The following is a 15,371-nucleotide window of genomic DNA, read 5'->3' as shown; positions in this document are numbered from 1 at the left end:
TAAGTGGAATTATGCAGTATTAGTCTTTTTGTGACTGTCTTATTTCACTTACCATAATGCTGTCAAGTTTCATCCATGTGGTAGCATATATAAGAATTTCCTTCTTTTTTAAGGTTTAATAATATTCCATTGTATTTATATACCACATTTTGCTTATCTCCATGAGTTTAAGAAAGATATTTTGAAATTATGGGATTTAAAAAGTTAATCTTTCACATACAATCTATACCTGTGTAGAAGCACTAATCTGGATGAGTTATGGTAGAATAGAACCAACATTTGCTGAAGTTTGGAATAAAATAAACTTCCTTACGGCAAATATATAAAATATAAAAGGAAGCCTGGGTGGCATGGTGAAACCCCGTCTCTACAAAAAATACAATAATTAGCCAGGTGTGGTGGCGTGTGCCTGTGACTCCAGCTACTTGGGAGGCTGGGATAGGAGGATTGCTTGAGCCTAGGAGGTGGAGGTTGCAGTGAGCCAAGATTGCACTATTGTACTCCAGCCTGGGCAACAGAGCAAGACCCTATCTCCTAAAAAAAAAAAAAAAAGAAAAAAGAAAATCTGGATGTTTACTTCTTAACCTTTTATTTGAAAATAATTCCAAATTGACAAGTTGCGAGAGTAAGAATAGTACAAAGAATACTCATGTACTTTTTTTTTTTTTTGAAACGGAGTCTTGCTCTGTCGCCCAGGCTGGAGTGTGGTGGCGCGATCTTGACTCACTGTAACCTCTGCCTGTGGGGGTCAAGCGTTTCTCCTACCTCAGCCTCCCAAGCAGCTGGGACTACAGGTGCACACCAGCATGTCCAGTTAATTTTTGTAATTTTAGTAGAGATGGGGTTTCACCATATTGGTCAGGCTGGTGTTGAACTCCTGACCTCAGGTGATCCACCCACTCTGGCCTCCCAAAGTGCTGGGATTATAGGTGTGAGCCACCATGCCCGGCACTCATGTACTCTTTATGCAGATTTGCTTATTGTGAACATTAATCCTATTTGCTTTATCATTTCTCTCTATCCCTACACAATGTGTGCATACACATGGAATTGTTTAACTCTGAACCGTTTGAGAGTAAGTTGCAGATATCATCGTTCTTTACCCCTAAATGTTTCAATGTGTTCTCTTTAGAATAAGGACATTTTCTTAAATAACCACAACATAGTCATCAACTTTAGTAAATTTAACACCATATTGTTAAATATGGTATTTGATACCATATTTAATCTATTATCAAATTCCAAATTTATTTTTTTTATTTGAGACGGAGTCTAGCTCTGTCACCCAGGCTGGAGTGCAGTGGCGTGATCGCGGCTCACTGCAACCTCCGCCTCCCGGGTTCAAGTGATTCTGCTGCCTCAGCCTCCTGGGTAGCTGGGATTACAGGTGCTCGCCACCATGCCCGGCTAATTTTTGTATTTTTTAATAGAGTCGGGGTTTCGCCACGTTGGTCAAGCTGCTTTGAAACTCCTGACCTTGGCTCAAGCCTGTAATCCCAGCACTTTGGGAGGCCGAGACGGGCAGATCACGAGGTCAGGAGATCAAGACCATCCTGGCTAACACGGTGAAACCCCGTCTCTACTAAAAAATACAAAAAACTAGCCGGGCGAAGCGGCAGGCGCCTGTAGTCCCAGCTACTCGGGAGGCTGAGGCAGGAGAATGGCGTAAACCCGGGAGGCGGAGCTTGCAGTGAGCTGAGATCCGGCCACTGCACTCCAGCCTGGGCGACAGAGCGAGACTCCGTCTCAAAAAAAAAAAAAAGAAAAGAAAGAAAGAACTGACCTTAGGTGATACGCATGCCTCGGCCTCCCAAAGTGCTGGGATTACAGGCCTGAGCCACTGCACTGGGCTGAATTCCAGTCTTGTCAATTGACCCAGCAGTGTCTTCTATAGCATTTCCCCCTCAGTACCATCTGGAATCAGTTGTCATGTCTCTTTAATCTCCACTAATCTGGAACAGCCTTATTTGTCTTTTACGTCATTGACTCTTTTTGAAATTTATAGTTCTTCCCTCCCTGTTTCTTTTTCTCTTTCTTTTCCTTTCTTTTTTTTTTTTTTTAAATTAATAGACTATTTTTTAGAGCAGTTTTAGGTGCACAGCAAAATTGAGCAGAAAGTACAGGAGTTCCCATATACCTCCTTCTCCACTCTCACAGAGCTTCTCTCACCATCAGTATCCTGCACCAGTGTGATATATTTGTTGTAATCAGTGAACCAGTATTGACGCATCATATCAACAAAAGTCTACAGTTTACATTAGGGTTCACCCTGTGTTGTACATTCTGTGTGTTTGACTTCTTTTCCCTTTCTATTCCCCCTTCCTTTCTTTTCCCTCTCTCCTCCTTTTTTCACATATTCTTGGTATGTGAATCTTTCCCTTTTGTTAATAGAACATTCTTCATTTTGGATATGTCCGATGTTTTTTCACAGAGCATTGCATCTAGTGTTACACAATGCCTATAAGCCCCTCACTGCTAATGTTAATTTTGAGCATTTGATGAAGATGTTATCCATTTTCTCCACTGTGTAGTTACTGTTATTTCCCTTGCAACTCATCAGTAATCTGTGGGGATACACTTTAAGACCATGCAAATACCTTGCTCCTCATACAACTTTTTCTCTAAATTTAATATTCATTATTAATTTTTATCTGAAGCAATCGTTACTATAATGTTGCAGAATGATGATTTTCTACTCTAGCATTCTGTCTACATTTACTACTCAACCCTTGGCATTCTACTTTAAGAAAGAGCCTTCCCTCCCTTTCCCCATTTATTTATCTATTTAGTATCAGTATGGACTCATGGATTGCTATATTTTTAATTGTGCATAATTCATTACTTAATTATTTTGGTGCTCAGATAACTCCAGATTTGGCCAGGGAGCCTCTGAAGAGTTATTTAAATTTAGTGACCAGCTGGGCACAGTGGCCCATGCCTGTAATCCCAACACTTTGGGAGGCCAAGGTGGGCAAATCACGTGAGGTCCGGAGTTTGAGACCAACCTGGCCAGCATGACGAAACCACATCTCTACTAAAAATACAAAAATTAGCCAGGCGTGGTGGCGGGTGCCTGTAATCGTAGCTACTCGGGAGGCTGAGGCTGGAGAATCGCTTGAACCTGGGAGGCAGAAGTTGCAGTGAGCTGAGACCATACCACTGAGCTCCAGCCTGGGCAACAAAGCAAAGTGAGACTGTCTCAAAAAATAAATAAATAAATAAATAAATAAATAAATAATTAGTGACAGAAAGTAGATGCCATTTTGTTTGAACTTGGCCCTTTAGGTAGGATCAGGATGCTAGTTTTAGAATATGTTTTAGAATAAACTGAAAAAAGACCTATTTGTTGATTTTCTCTTACAGTCTGGAGAAAAAAAGAAGGATGATGAAACAGTTGATAGCTTAGGTACGAATGTTTTTCTTTTACCTTTTGACCTAAAAAGCAGGGTTGCAAACTTAAATGCCTCCAAGAGCCAGGCAGGTAATATGAATGGTCTGAGGATAACCATTACAAATTGGACCGCACCTGGTTTATCTCAGCTGCCTTGTACCTAGCTACAGCTGAGGGCTGTCTTGGGGGAATCTGGGCTTGGGCTTGGTATTGTGAGGGCTTTCTTCCCTTGGCCCTTCTCTGTTCTCTGCATCCTGAAGCTAGAAATTTAGAGTTTTAGTTGAGGTTTTTCATTTTTAAACATTCATAACGAATTGAAATTAAAAAAAAAAAAACTGTGTGGGTCTAACAGAGTATGACTGTAAACCCATTAGTAGTTGCAATTTCTGGGGTACAGTAAATAGGTTGTGTAAGATATCATTGGTACCTTGTATTTGCTAGAGGTTTCAGGTGTAACTTTCGTTGATGCTAAAGAGAGTATGCATATGAAAATGAGCTGGGTACAGTGGCTCACACCTGTAATCCCAGCACTTTGGGAGTCTGAGGTGGGAGGATCACTTGAGCCTAGGAGTTTGAGATCAGCCTGGGGAACATAGTGAGACCCTGTCTCTAGTAAAACAAGTAAATAAATAAAATAAGAAAATCAAAACCAGCACCCTAACCTTAGAACAGAGATTCTGTTTCTTTCCTAGGCCCCCTGGAAAAAGGACAAGTGAAAAATGAGGCTCTTAGAGAATTGAGAGTGGAACTCAGCAAAAAACACCAAGCTCGAGAACTTGATGGATTTGGACTTTATCTGTAAGTGTTACAGTAATTTGGAACTTTCTGTAACATATTCTCCTGAGTAGAAAGGAGCTATTAAATAGCATTAACTTCTGTGATTGTTTCTTTTTTTCCCCAGGTATGGTGTGGTGCTTCGAAAACTGGACTTGGTGAAAGAGGCCATTGATGTGTTTGTGGAAGCTACTCATGTTTTGCCCTTGCATTGGGGAGCCTGGTTAGAACTCTGTAACCTGATCACAGACAAAGAGATGGTAAATTGTGATGAGCTATGTGAAAAACCCTCTGCTTCAAGCCTTCTATAATTCTGTAGTAATATAGGGGTGGGGGAAGTTTTAGCAGGCCTTTGGTTATAGTTCTCTCTTTGCTGTGCGTCTGGTGTCTTTCACCGTTTTGGAATTAAGTCTATGTTTGAAAGACTGATGACTAGCTCTTTTTCAGTAGTTGCTGTTGGATTTGTATCCAGTTATACTAGAATAATTTTTTCATATTCATGTTTTCACATTTCAGTTCTACTGTGACTTGTTTTTGTTTTTGTTTGAGATGGAGTCTTGCTCTTTCACCTAGCCTGGAGTGCAGTGGTGCGATCTCGGCTCACTGCAACCTCTGCTTCTCGGGTTCAAGCAATTCTTCTGCCTCAGCCTCCCAAGTAGCTGGGACTACAGGCACGCACAACCATGCCCAGCTAATTTTTGTATTTTTAGAAGAGATGGGTTTCACCATGTTAGCCAGGCTGGCCTCAAACTCCTGACCTCAAGTGATCCTCCTGCCTCAGTCTCCCAAAGTGCTAGGATTACAGGCATGAACCACCATGCCCAGCCTATTGTGACTTATTTTGTAGACTGAATGTTATTATAGTTTCTCCCCTAGTCTCAAAGATGCTATGGGAAAGGTTTCTCTGCTATCAAGAATTGTATTAAAACATTATGGCCGGGTGCGGTGGCTCACGCCTGTAATTCTAGCACTTTGGGAAGCCAAGGTGGTTAGATCACCTGAGGTCAGGAGCTCAAGACCAGCCTGGTCAATATGGCGAAACCCTGTCTCTACTGAAAATATAAAAATTAGCCAGGTGTGGTGGGTGCCTGTAATCCCAGCTACTTGGGAAGCTAAGGCAGGAGAATCACTTGAACTTGGGGGGCAGAGGTTGCAGTGAGCCCTGATGGCGCTACTTCACTGCAGTCTGGGCAAAGGAGCGAAACTCAATCTCAGACAGACAAACAAACAAACAAAAAAACATTGTTTAGGCCTCTTCTGAGCTGTCATGGATTCTGTAAAGATTCGGAAATTTGCTCATTAAGGAAATAATGTATATTAAGTTGTTTTTAAACTCCAGTCATTTTATTAGCTATTAGTAGAGGACATTGTCTATAGTGTTTATTTTGCTATTCTTCAGTAGCTAATGGAAGCAACAATACAGTTCCTTATTTTGGCCTTAAAGTCTTGTTGATTTCCCCCAATAATGACTTGTCACTAAATCTGTATCTGAAATCTTATCTTGGTTTACTTTTATTCACCTATGTGTAACTGCCTGCTAGACTTTCATTGAAAGTTTGTTAAACAATCTCTGGATTCAAAATATGCAAACCAAATTCCTCATCTTACCTACTAAATTATTCTCCCAACTTGATAGACTCTTACTAGCATCGCTATTAACAATGACATCCAGGCCGGGCGCTGTGGCTCAAGCCTGTAATCCCAGCACTTTGGGAGGCCGAGATGGGCGGATCACGAGGTCAGGAGATCGAGACCATCCTGGCGAACACGGTGAAACCCTGTCTCTACTAAAAAGTACAAAAAACCAGCTGGGCGAGGTGGCGGGTGCCTGTAGTCCCAGCTACTGGGGAGGCTGAGGCAGGAGAATGGCGTGAACCCGGGAGGCGGAGCTTGCAGTGAGCTGAGATCCGGCCACTGCACTCCAGCCTGGGCGACAGAGCGAGACTCTGTCTCAAAAAAAAAAAAAAACAACGACATCCAGTCTTGACACTTTAGAGTCATACTTGTATCTTCCTTTTCTGTTATCTCCCTTTATCTAGTCTGTCATGAGACATAACCATGGTTACGTTCTTGTATACATCTCTTTCTCTTGGTTTCCTTTATCATCTCAGTTGTCATCTCAAATTTGGATTACTTATAAGTAATGGATACTTTCTATCTAGTGTTCCATTTTTATACTTCCATTTCCAAGTCATCTGCATACTATTTCCAAACTATTTTTTTCTTTTTTTTTTTTTTTTTTTGTGGAGATGAGGTTTTGCTCTCTTGTCAGGGCTGGTGTCAAACTCCTGGCCTCAGGGATCCTCTCCCATAGCCTCCCAAAGTGCTGGGGTTGCAGGCTTGAGCCATTCCACCTGGCCTGTTTCCAAACTTATTCTTAAAGCTCCCATGTCATCATGTCATTCTCTTACTGAATATTTGCAGTGGTTCCCTATTGTATCCCATTATCTGTTGTACCCTAGAATGCACTCTACCCATTCAGTTTTATTTTTCCACTACTTCCCAGTACATAGCCTCCCCGCAAACCAAGCTAGTTTCCTCATCCTACTCACTCACATTCATCATGACTGTTTTGCCTCTCCTTATGCTATTACCCTTGTCTAGACTATTGTCTTCTTTCTCTTCCTCTCCCCTCTTCTATTTAAATCCTACCCATTCTCTAAGACTCACCTCAAATCCTGTCTTTTCTTTGGAGCCTTTCCCAACTAGGTTATTCCTCCCTATTATGCTTTTAAGTCATATTCACTTAATTGGACTGCCCTGTTTTCATTACTAGGTGTTCTAATAAAATTTCAGTGATAAATTCCTTTAGACAATAAAGATAGTTCCTGGATGTTTGTTTGAGAGAGAGGTCAAGTTATATTAAGTGTGTCCCTCTCTCTCCTGCTGCCAGCTGAAGTTCCTGTCTTTGCCAGACACCTGGATGAAAGAGTTTTTTCTGGCTCATATATACACAGAGTTGCAGTTGATAGAGGAGGCCCTGCAAAAGTATCAGAATCTCATCGATGTGGGCTTCTCTAAGAGCTCATATATTGTTTCCCAAATTGCAGTTGCCTATCACAATATCAGAGGTGAGTGAATAAAGACAATGAAATACTATCAGACCCTGACAGGTGCATTGTGCTGTTTTCTGAACTACCTTCTTTCTGCAGATATTGACAAAGCCCTCTCCATTTTTAATGAGCTAAGGAAACAAGACCCTTACAGGATTGAAAATATGGACACATTCTCCAACCTTCTTTATGTCAGGGTGAGCTGCTTCCCTTGCTTGTATCTCCTGGGTTGGATTGTCACCCACTTGTATTAGCTACAGGAAAAATAATTTAGGGAGTTCTTTTTTCATACTTATATTGTCTTTTTCTTTTATCCCAGAGCATGAAATCGGAGTTGAGTTATCTGGCTCATAACCTCTGTGAGATTGATAAGTATCGTGTAGAAACATGCTGTGTAATTGGTAAGAGTTAACTACATTTTTTTCTTTTAAGATTTATATTTATTATAAGTAACACGTGAAAATAACCACAATTAGCTAGGGATGGTGGTGCGTGCCTTTAGTTTCCTCTACTCAGGAGACTGAGGCGGGAGGATTGTTTGAGCACAGGATGTCAGGGCAGCAGTCAGCTGTGATCATGTCACTGCACTCCAGGGCTGGGCAACAGGGTGAGAGCCCATCTCTTAAACAAACAAACAAACAAACAAACAACTCAATAATACAAAAGTACCAAAGGTAGCAATTACATACCATAGAATGTAAAAGTTCACTGTAATCCCACTCTGAAGATTGTTTGGTGAACATGATTCCAGAATATTTTTCTGAGCAAGTATTAAAAATGTATGTGTAGGGGCCAGGAGCGGTGGCTCATGCCTGTAATCCCAGCACTTTGGGAGGCCAAGGTGGGCAGATGACGAGGTCAGGTGTTCAAGACCAGCCTGGCCAATATGGTGGAACCCTGTCTCTACTAAAAATACAAAAATTAGCTGGGTGTGGTGGTGCGCGCCTGTAGTTCCAGCTACTTGGGAAGCTGAGGCAGAAGAATCACATGAACCCGGGAGGTGGAGGTTGCATTGAGCCAAGATCGTGCCACTACACTCCAGCCTGGGTGACAGAGTGAGACTCTGTCTCAAAAAAAAAAAAAGAAGTATGTATTATATGTGTATGTCTATATTGTTTGCTTGCAAAAACTATATCATTATACATAGTGCTATCTAACTTCCTATTTTTTAACTTAGTATCTTTGCCATCTTTTCATGTTAGTACTTTTAAACTTGTATTATTTTTGATGACTAGCATTTTGTAGATGTACCTTTTTTTTTTTTGAGATGGAGTCTCGCTCTGTTGCCCAGGCTGGAATGCAGTGGTACGGTCTCAGCTCACTGCAAGCTCCGCCTCCTGGGTTCATGCCATTCTCCTGTCTCAGCCTCCCGAGTAGCTGGGATTACAGGGGCCTGCCACCACGCCCAGCTAAGTTTTTGTGTTTTTAGTAGAGATGGGGTTTCACCTTGTTAGCCAGGATGGTCTTGATCTCCTAACCTGATGATCTATCTGCCTCGGCCTCCCAAAGTGCTGGGATTACAGGTGTGAGCCCCTGCACCTGGTGTTTTTTTTTTTTTTTTTTTTTAAGAGAAAGGGTCTCACTCCGTCATCTAGGCTGGAGTACAGTGGTACAATCTTAGCTCACTGTAACCTACAACCCCTGGGCTCAAGTAGTCTTCCCATCTTAGCCTCCCAAAGTGCTGGGATTATAAGTGTGAGCCACTACGCCTGGCCATCATTTTATTTTATTTTTGAGACGGAGCCGCGCTTTGTCGCCCAGGCTGGAGTGCAGTGGTGTGATCATGGCTCACTGCAAGCTCTGCCTCCCGGGTTCACACCATTCTCCTGCCTCAGCCTCCCCAGCAGCTGGGACTACAGGTGCATACCACTGCGCCTGGCTAATTTTTTGTATTTTTTAGTAGAGATGGAGTTTCACTGTGTTAGCCAGGATGGTCTTGATCTCCTGACCTTGTGATCTGCTGCCTCGGCCTCCCAAAATGCTGGGATTACAGGTGTGAGCCACTGCGCCCGGCCAGTTATTTTATTTTATTTTTTTGAGATGGAGTCTTGCTCTGTCACCCAGGCTGGAGTGCAGTGGCTGCAGTCTCAATTCACTGCAAGCTTTGCCTCCCTAGTTCAAGCTATTCTCCTGCTTCAACCTCCCCAGTAGCTGGGACTACAGGCACCCACCACCACACCTGGCTCATTTTTTTGTATTTTTAGTAGAGATGGAGTTTCACCGTGTTAGCCAGGATGGCTTCGATCTCTTGACCTCCTGATCCGCCCACTTCCGCCTCCCAAAGTGCAGGGATTACAGGTGTGAGCCACTGCGCCCAGCCCTGGCCATCATTTTAATTTAATCATTTTCTATTATATAAGTTGTGGCTAGATTTTATTAATATAAACATTGCACAGCTGGGTGCAGTGTCTCATGCCTGTAATCCCAGCACTTTGGAGGCCGAGGCGGGCAGCTCACTTGAGATCGGGAGTTCGAGACCAACATGAAGAAATCCCGTCTCTATTAAAAATACAAAATTAGCCTGGTGTGGTGGTGCATGCCTGTAATCTCAGCTTCTCAGGAGGCTGAGGCAGGAGAATCGCTCGAACCCAGGAGGTGGAGGTTGTGGTGAGCCGAGATCACGCTATTGCACTCCAGCCTGGGCAACAAGAGCGAAACTCTGCCTCAAAAAAAAAAAAAAAGAAGACATTGCTTCAGGAAACATCTTTGTACATGTATATTTATTTTTGCATGCTTATGCAACTATATATAATAAGTTCCTAGCAGTGAAAGACTGGATCAAAGGTGTATTTGTTTTAAACTTTTATATAGCTAAAAAGCTCATAAGAATTTCAAAAAAGAGACGAGACTGCCTGTTTTCCTACGTCAGGGTGTGTCAGTCTCAGCACTATTGACATTTTGGGCTGGATAATATTTTTGTTGGGGGCTGTCCTGTGCATCATAGATGTTAGCTGTATTGCTGGCCTCTACCCACTAGATGGCAGTAACTCCCTTCCCCCAGTTGTGACACCTAAAAGTGTTTCTAGCCATTTCCAAATGTTCTCTGAGAGTCAGAATCACCCTCAGTTGATAACCATGGCCCTATATACTATACTTGGCCACACTGTGTGGCCTGATAATCAGTTGACATAGACAGCTGAATGATCACTCCTAGATGAAAGTAGGTTTGGTTGATTGTGATTGAAAGCCTAGCTTCCCTGTTCCCGGGTCTTTGGTCACATTACATTGACATCATATATTTGTACCTTTCTAGGTTAGGATATTGTTAATAAACAGATGGAATTTTAATCCATCAATCATTCAATAAATTTTTTTAGCCCTTGAAGAAGTTATGGTCTAGTATAGGAAGTAAACATTAATAAAAAATGTAATAAATTCTGTGAGAACAGGCCAGGCACGGTGGCTCACGCCTGTAATCTCAGCACTTTGGGAGGCTGAGGTGGACAGATCACTTGAGGTCAGGAGTTTGAAACCAACCTGGCCAACATGGCGAAACCTTGTCTCTACTAAAAATAAAAAAAAATTAGCTGGGTGTGGTGGCGCATGCCAGTAGTCTCAGCTACTCAGGAGGCTTAAGTAGGAGCATCTCTTGAACCCTGGAGGCAGGGATTGCAATGAGCCAAGATTGTGCCATTGCACTCCAGTCTGGGCGACAGAGCTAGACTCCATCTCAAAAGAAAGAAGAAATTCTATGAGAACACAGATTAACAAGGAACAAATGATCTTTTCAGTATCAGAGCATTATAAATAAATCATAAAGTCCATTATGGTGAGAGTGGGACTCCAGTTTATTCAGAAAGCATCTCTTTTGCATTTTCTGTGTGCCAGGCACTGTGCCTTGTTTTGCAGTACCTACCCCAATTGCCTATTGAAGATGACCAGTAAGAAAACAACTAGAATTTAATGCATTGAGTGTTATGATTAAGGTAAACCCAGGATGTTGAGGGAATACATAGGAAAAGCATCTAATCAGTCTGAGATTAGGAAGGCTTCTTGAAGAAGGTGATGCTTAAAGGATGCTTAAAGGATGGGCAGGAGAAAAAGAACTCAAGAAGGGAGAAGGCTTGACTTCGGAAGGGCATTGAAGCGTACAACCAACATTGTGCTTGAAATAGTTCACTGTGCCTGAGGCATGGTGTGGGAGGTAAGAATGTACAAACAGGGGCCAGATCTTGAAGAGCCTTTGATGCCTTTCTAAAGTGGTCAGATTTTCACTTTAGAATGATGACGGAAGCTGGGCACAGTTGCATGTGCCTATAGTTCCAGCTACTCAAGAGGCTGTGGTGGAAGGATTACTTGAGTTCAGGAGTAATTTTAGAAATTAGAAAAAAAAAAAGATGACTGGAGACAATGTGCTGGGAGGATTAGAAAGAGGGCAAGACTAGAGGCAGGGAGGCCAGGTAGGAGGATGTTACAATAATCCAGTCCTAGGAATGACAGCCTAAATTGATGTATTGGCAGGAGGAATGGAGAGAGGCAATTGGGTTTGTTTTGAGATGGAGTTTCACTCTTGTTGCCCAGACTGGAGTGCAATGGTTGATTTTGGCTCACAGGCCAATCATGGGGGCTCACAGCGCCTGTAATCCCAGCACTTTGGGAGGCCAGGGTGGGTGGATCATAAGGTCAGGACTTCGAGGCTTGCCTGATCAAGATGGTGAAACCCGATCTCTACTTAAAAAAAAAAAAAGAAAAAAAAATTAGCCAGGTGCGGTGGCGGGCGCATGTAATCCCAGCTACTCTGGAGGCTGAGGCAGGAGAGATCACTTGAACCCAGGAGGCAGAGGTTGCAGTGAGCCGAGATCGCGCCACTGCACTCTAGCCTGAGCAAAAGAGCAAGACTCCGTCTCAAAACAAAATAAAACAAAAAAATCAGGCTGGGTACAGTGGCTCATACCTGTAGTCCCAGCACTTTGGGAGGCCAAGGCAGGTGAATCACCTGAGGTCAGGAGTTTGAGACCAGCCTGGCCAACATGGTGAAACCCTGTTTCTACTAAAAATACAAAAATTAGCTGGGCATGGTGGCAGGCGCCTGTAATCCCAGCTATTCAGGAGGCTGAGGCAGGAGAATTGCTTGAACCCAGGAGGCAGAGATTGCAGTGAGCCAAGATCGTGCCACTATGCTCCAGCCTGGGCAACAGCGAGACTCCATCTCAAAAAAAACAAAAAAGCAAAAAAACAAAAAAACAATATATCTGAGAAGAATAATTATTTAGAAGCTTCTTTTTTTCTTTGTCTTTTTTTTTTTTTGAGTCAGAGTCTCGCTCTGTCACCCAGGTTGGAGTGCAGTGGCAGGATCTTGGCTCACTGCACACTCCGCCTCCCAGGTTCACGCCATTCTCCTGCCTTGGCCTCCTGAGTAGCTGGGACTACAGGCGTCTGCCACTACGCCCGGCTAATTTTTTGTATTTTTAGTAGAGACGGGGTTTCATCGTGTTGGCCAGGATGGTCTCCATCTCCTGACCTCGTGATCCGCCCGCCTCGGCCTCCCAAAGTGCTGGGATTACAGGCGTGAGCCACCGCGCCTGGCTCTTTTCTTTCTTTTAATAATCGTTTGAGGCGAACTCCTTAATGAATTGTGTTTTTTTCCTTAGTATATCTGTAATGCCCAGTAAAATTTCTGACATATAGTCAATAAATGTTTGTTGAATTCAGCCCACCTACCTTAAAAATTCGAGCAGGAAACATTAGATATGACAAAAAATATACTTTAGCTTTTGTATTATAGCCAGTTCAGAGGAAGTGAAAAGGAGAAAGAAGGATGGAGACAAGAAAAGGAAACTGAGGACCTGAGAGAATGAGATAATCTTAAGAGTAGAGTGATGGCAAGAATCTCCTATTTGTTTAGTCCTGGCTTCCTTTGCTTTTATGTCTTGATGTGACTTGCTACCTTCTGTACCTGTCAGTCACAATCTCTACCTGAGCGGCAGCATTTTATTTTATATATATACATTTTACATATACATATACTACAAAATAGCATATTTAAGCTTTGGACTCTGAGTCAGATTGCCCAATTTTAAATTCTGGTCTAGATACTAACTAGCTGTGTAATCTTGGACAAGTTACCTAACCTTCTGTGCTTTAGTTCCTTCATCTGTAAAAGGAGTAATAAAATGTGAGCCACCGCACCTGGCCCATAAAGGAGATTTTTTTTTTTAAAGTGCAGGGTTTCTTTTGCTTGCTGCCCCTTTCCCCCTTTAAGTTACTTGTGTTAACATGTTCTCATGCCACATTAAAAGGAATATATATACATATATGCAAGGCTTAATGGGCTACTTGCTCTACAAAAATAGGATATTATATACATACTCTGCATTTTGCCTTTCTCATTCAACAGTATTTCGTGAAAATCCTTCCTAGTCTTGGTGTAGCTCTTCATTCTTTTTTAAAAAAAATATAGCTTAGGCCAGTGCAGGGGCTCAGCACTTTGGGAGGCTGAGGCAGGAGGATTGCTTGAGCCCAGGCATTCAAGACCAGGCTGGGCGGCGGGTGGATCACCTGAGGTCAGGAGTTCAAGACCAGCCTGACCAACATGGTGAAACCCTGTTACTACTAAAAATCTGAAAATTAGCTGGGCATGGTGGCGGGTGCCTGTAATCCCAGCTACTCAGGAGACTGAGGCAGGAGAATCGCTTGATCCCAGGAAATGGAGGGTGTAGTGAGCCAAAATCGTACCATTGCACTCCAGCCTGGGCAGCAAGAGCGAAATTCTTTCTCAAAAAAACAAAAAACAAAACCAAAAAAACCATAGCTTTATTGAGGTATAATTTACATACCATAAAATGTTAAGTCTACATTTCAATAAGTTTTTGTAAATTTATAGTTTGTAACCATTACCATAATCCAGTTTAAAATACTCCATCACCCCAAAAAGTTCCCTCGTGTGTATTTGCCGTCAGTCCCATTCCTATCCCCTGGCAACCACTGCTTTGCTTCTTTCTCTGTAGTTTTACCTATTCCAGGAATTTCATATAAATGGATTCATGCAGTATTTAGTCTTATTGTCTGGCTTCTTTCAGTTAGCTTTTTTTGTTGTTGTTTGTTTGTTTGTTTGTTTGTTTTTTAGAGACAGGGTGTCTCTCTGTCAACCAGGCTGGAGTGCAGTAGCATGAATTCCTGGGCTCAAGCTTTCTCCTGCCTCAGCCTCTGGAGTAGCTGGGACTACAGGCATATGCCACCACACCTGGATAATTTTTATTTTTAGAGACAGGGTCTCACTATGTTGCCCATGCTGGTCTCGAACTCCTGGCCTTAAGTGATCCTCCCGCCTCAGCCTCCCATCCATTAGCGTGTTTTTGAGGTTCATCCATGTTGTAGCATGTATAGTAGTTCCTTTTATTGCTGAGTAGTATTCTATGTTTAGATATGCCACATTTTGTTTATTTACCAGTTGATGTAAGACAGATGGCTTTTATACTTTCTTCAGCTGAAATCTTTCACTTCCACTTTTTAAGACCAATGAGAATAGAACTACTTTGATTCTCGTGTGAGAGGGAAACTTAGAGCGCTACCTGTATTTTTTGGAGATGGAGTTTCGCTTTTGTTGCCCAGGCTGGAGTGCAATGGCGCGATCTTGGCTCACTGCAACCTCCACCTCCTGGGTTCAAGTGATTCTCCTGCCTTAGCCTCCTGAATAGCTGGGATTACAGGCATGCACCACCATGCCCAGCTAATTTTATATTTTTAGTAGAGACCGAGTTTCTTCATGTTGGTCAGGCTGGTCTCGAACTCCTGACCTCAGGTGATCCGCCCGCCTCAGCCTCCCAAAGTGCTGGGATTATAGGCATGAGCCACTGCTCCTGGCCAGAGTGCTACGTTTTTAACCCTTGAGGTACCTGTTTTTTTCTTTTTTCTTTTTGAGATGGAGTCTTGCTCTATTACCCAAGCTGGAGTGCCGTGGCACGATCTCGGCTCCCTGCAACTTCCGCCTCCTGGGTTCAAGCGATTCTCCTGCCTCAGCTTCCTGAGTAGTTGGGACTACAGGCGCGCGCCACCACACCTAGCTAATTTTTATATTTTTAGTAGAGATGAGGTTTTGCCATGCTGACCAGGCTGGTCTCAAACTTCTGACCTCAGGTGATCTGCTCACCTTGGCCTCCCAAAGTGCTGGGATTACAGGCGTGAGCCACTGTGCCCGGCCTGGGTACCTCTTT

The 15,371-nt window shown here is 42.9% G+C and overlaps 1 protein-coding gene across 1 annotated transcript in view; it reads left to right on the top strand.

The window, feature by feature from the left end:
• The window catches only part of CDC23 (cell division cycle 23), a 33,295-nt gene that overhangs the window by 7,835 nt on the left and 10,089 nt on the right, over positions 1–15,371 (top strand). Inside the window, exons 4-9 of the mRNA XM_005557892.5 lie at positions 3,364–3,406; positions 4,084–4,189; positions 4,293–4,425; positions 7,059–7,236; positions 7,318–7,415; positions 7,538–7,619. Coding sequence (XP_005557949.1) covers positions 3,364–3,406; positions 4,084–4,189; positions 4,293–4,425; positions 7,059–7,236; positions 7,318–7,415; positions 7,538–7,619 — 640 coding nt within the window. The remainder of the gene's footprint in view (positions 1–3,363; positions 3,407–4,083; positions 4,190–4,292; positions 4,426–7,058; positions 7,237–7,317; positions 7,416–7,537; positions 7,620–15,371) is intronic.

Source organism: Macaca fascicularis, chromosome 6 (assembly GCF_037993035.2).
Source record: "Macaca fascicularis isolate 582-1 chromosome 6, T2T-MFA8v1.1".
Lineage (NCBI taxonomy): Eukaryota > Metazoa > Chordata > Mammalia > Primates > Cercopithecidae > Macaca > Macaca fascicularis.
This window is presented reverse-complemented; position numbering and strand designations above follow the sequence as displayed.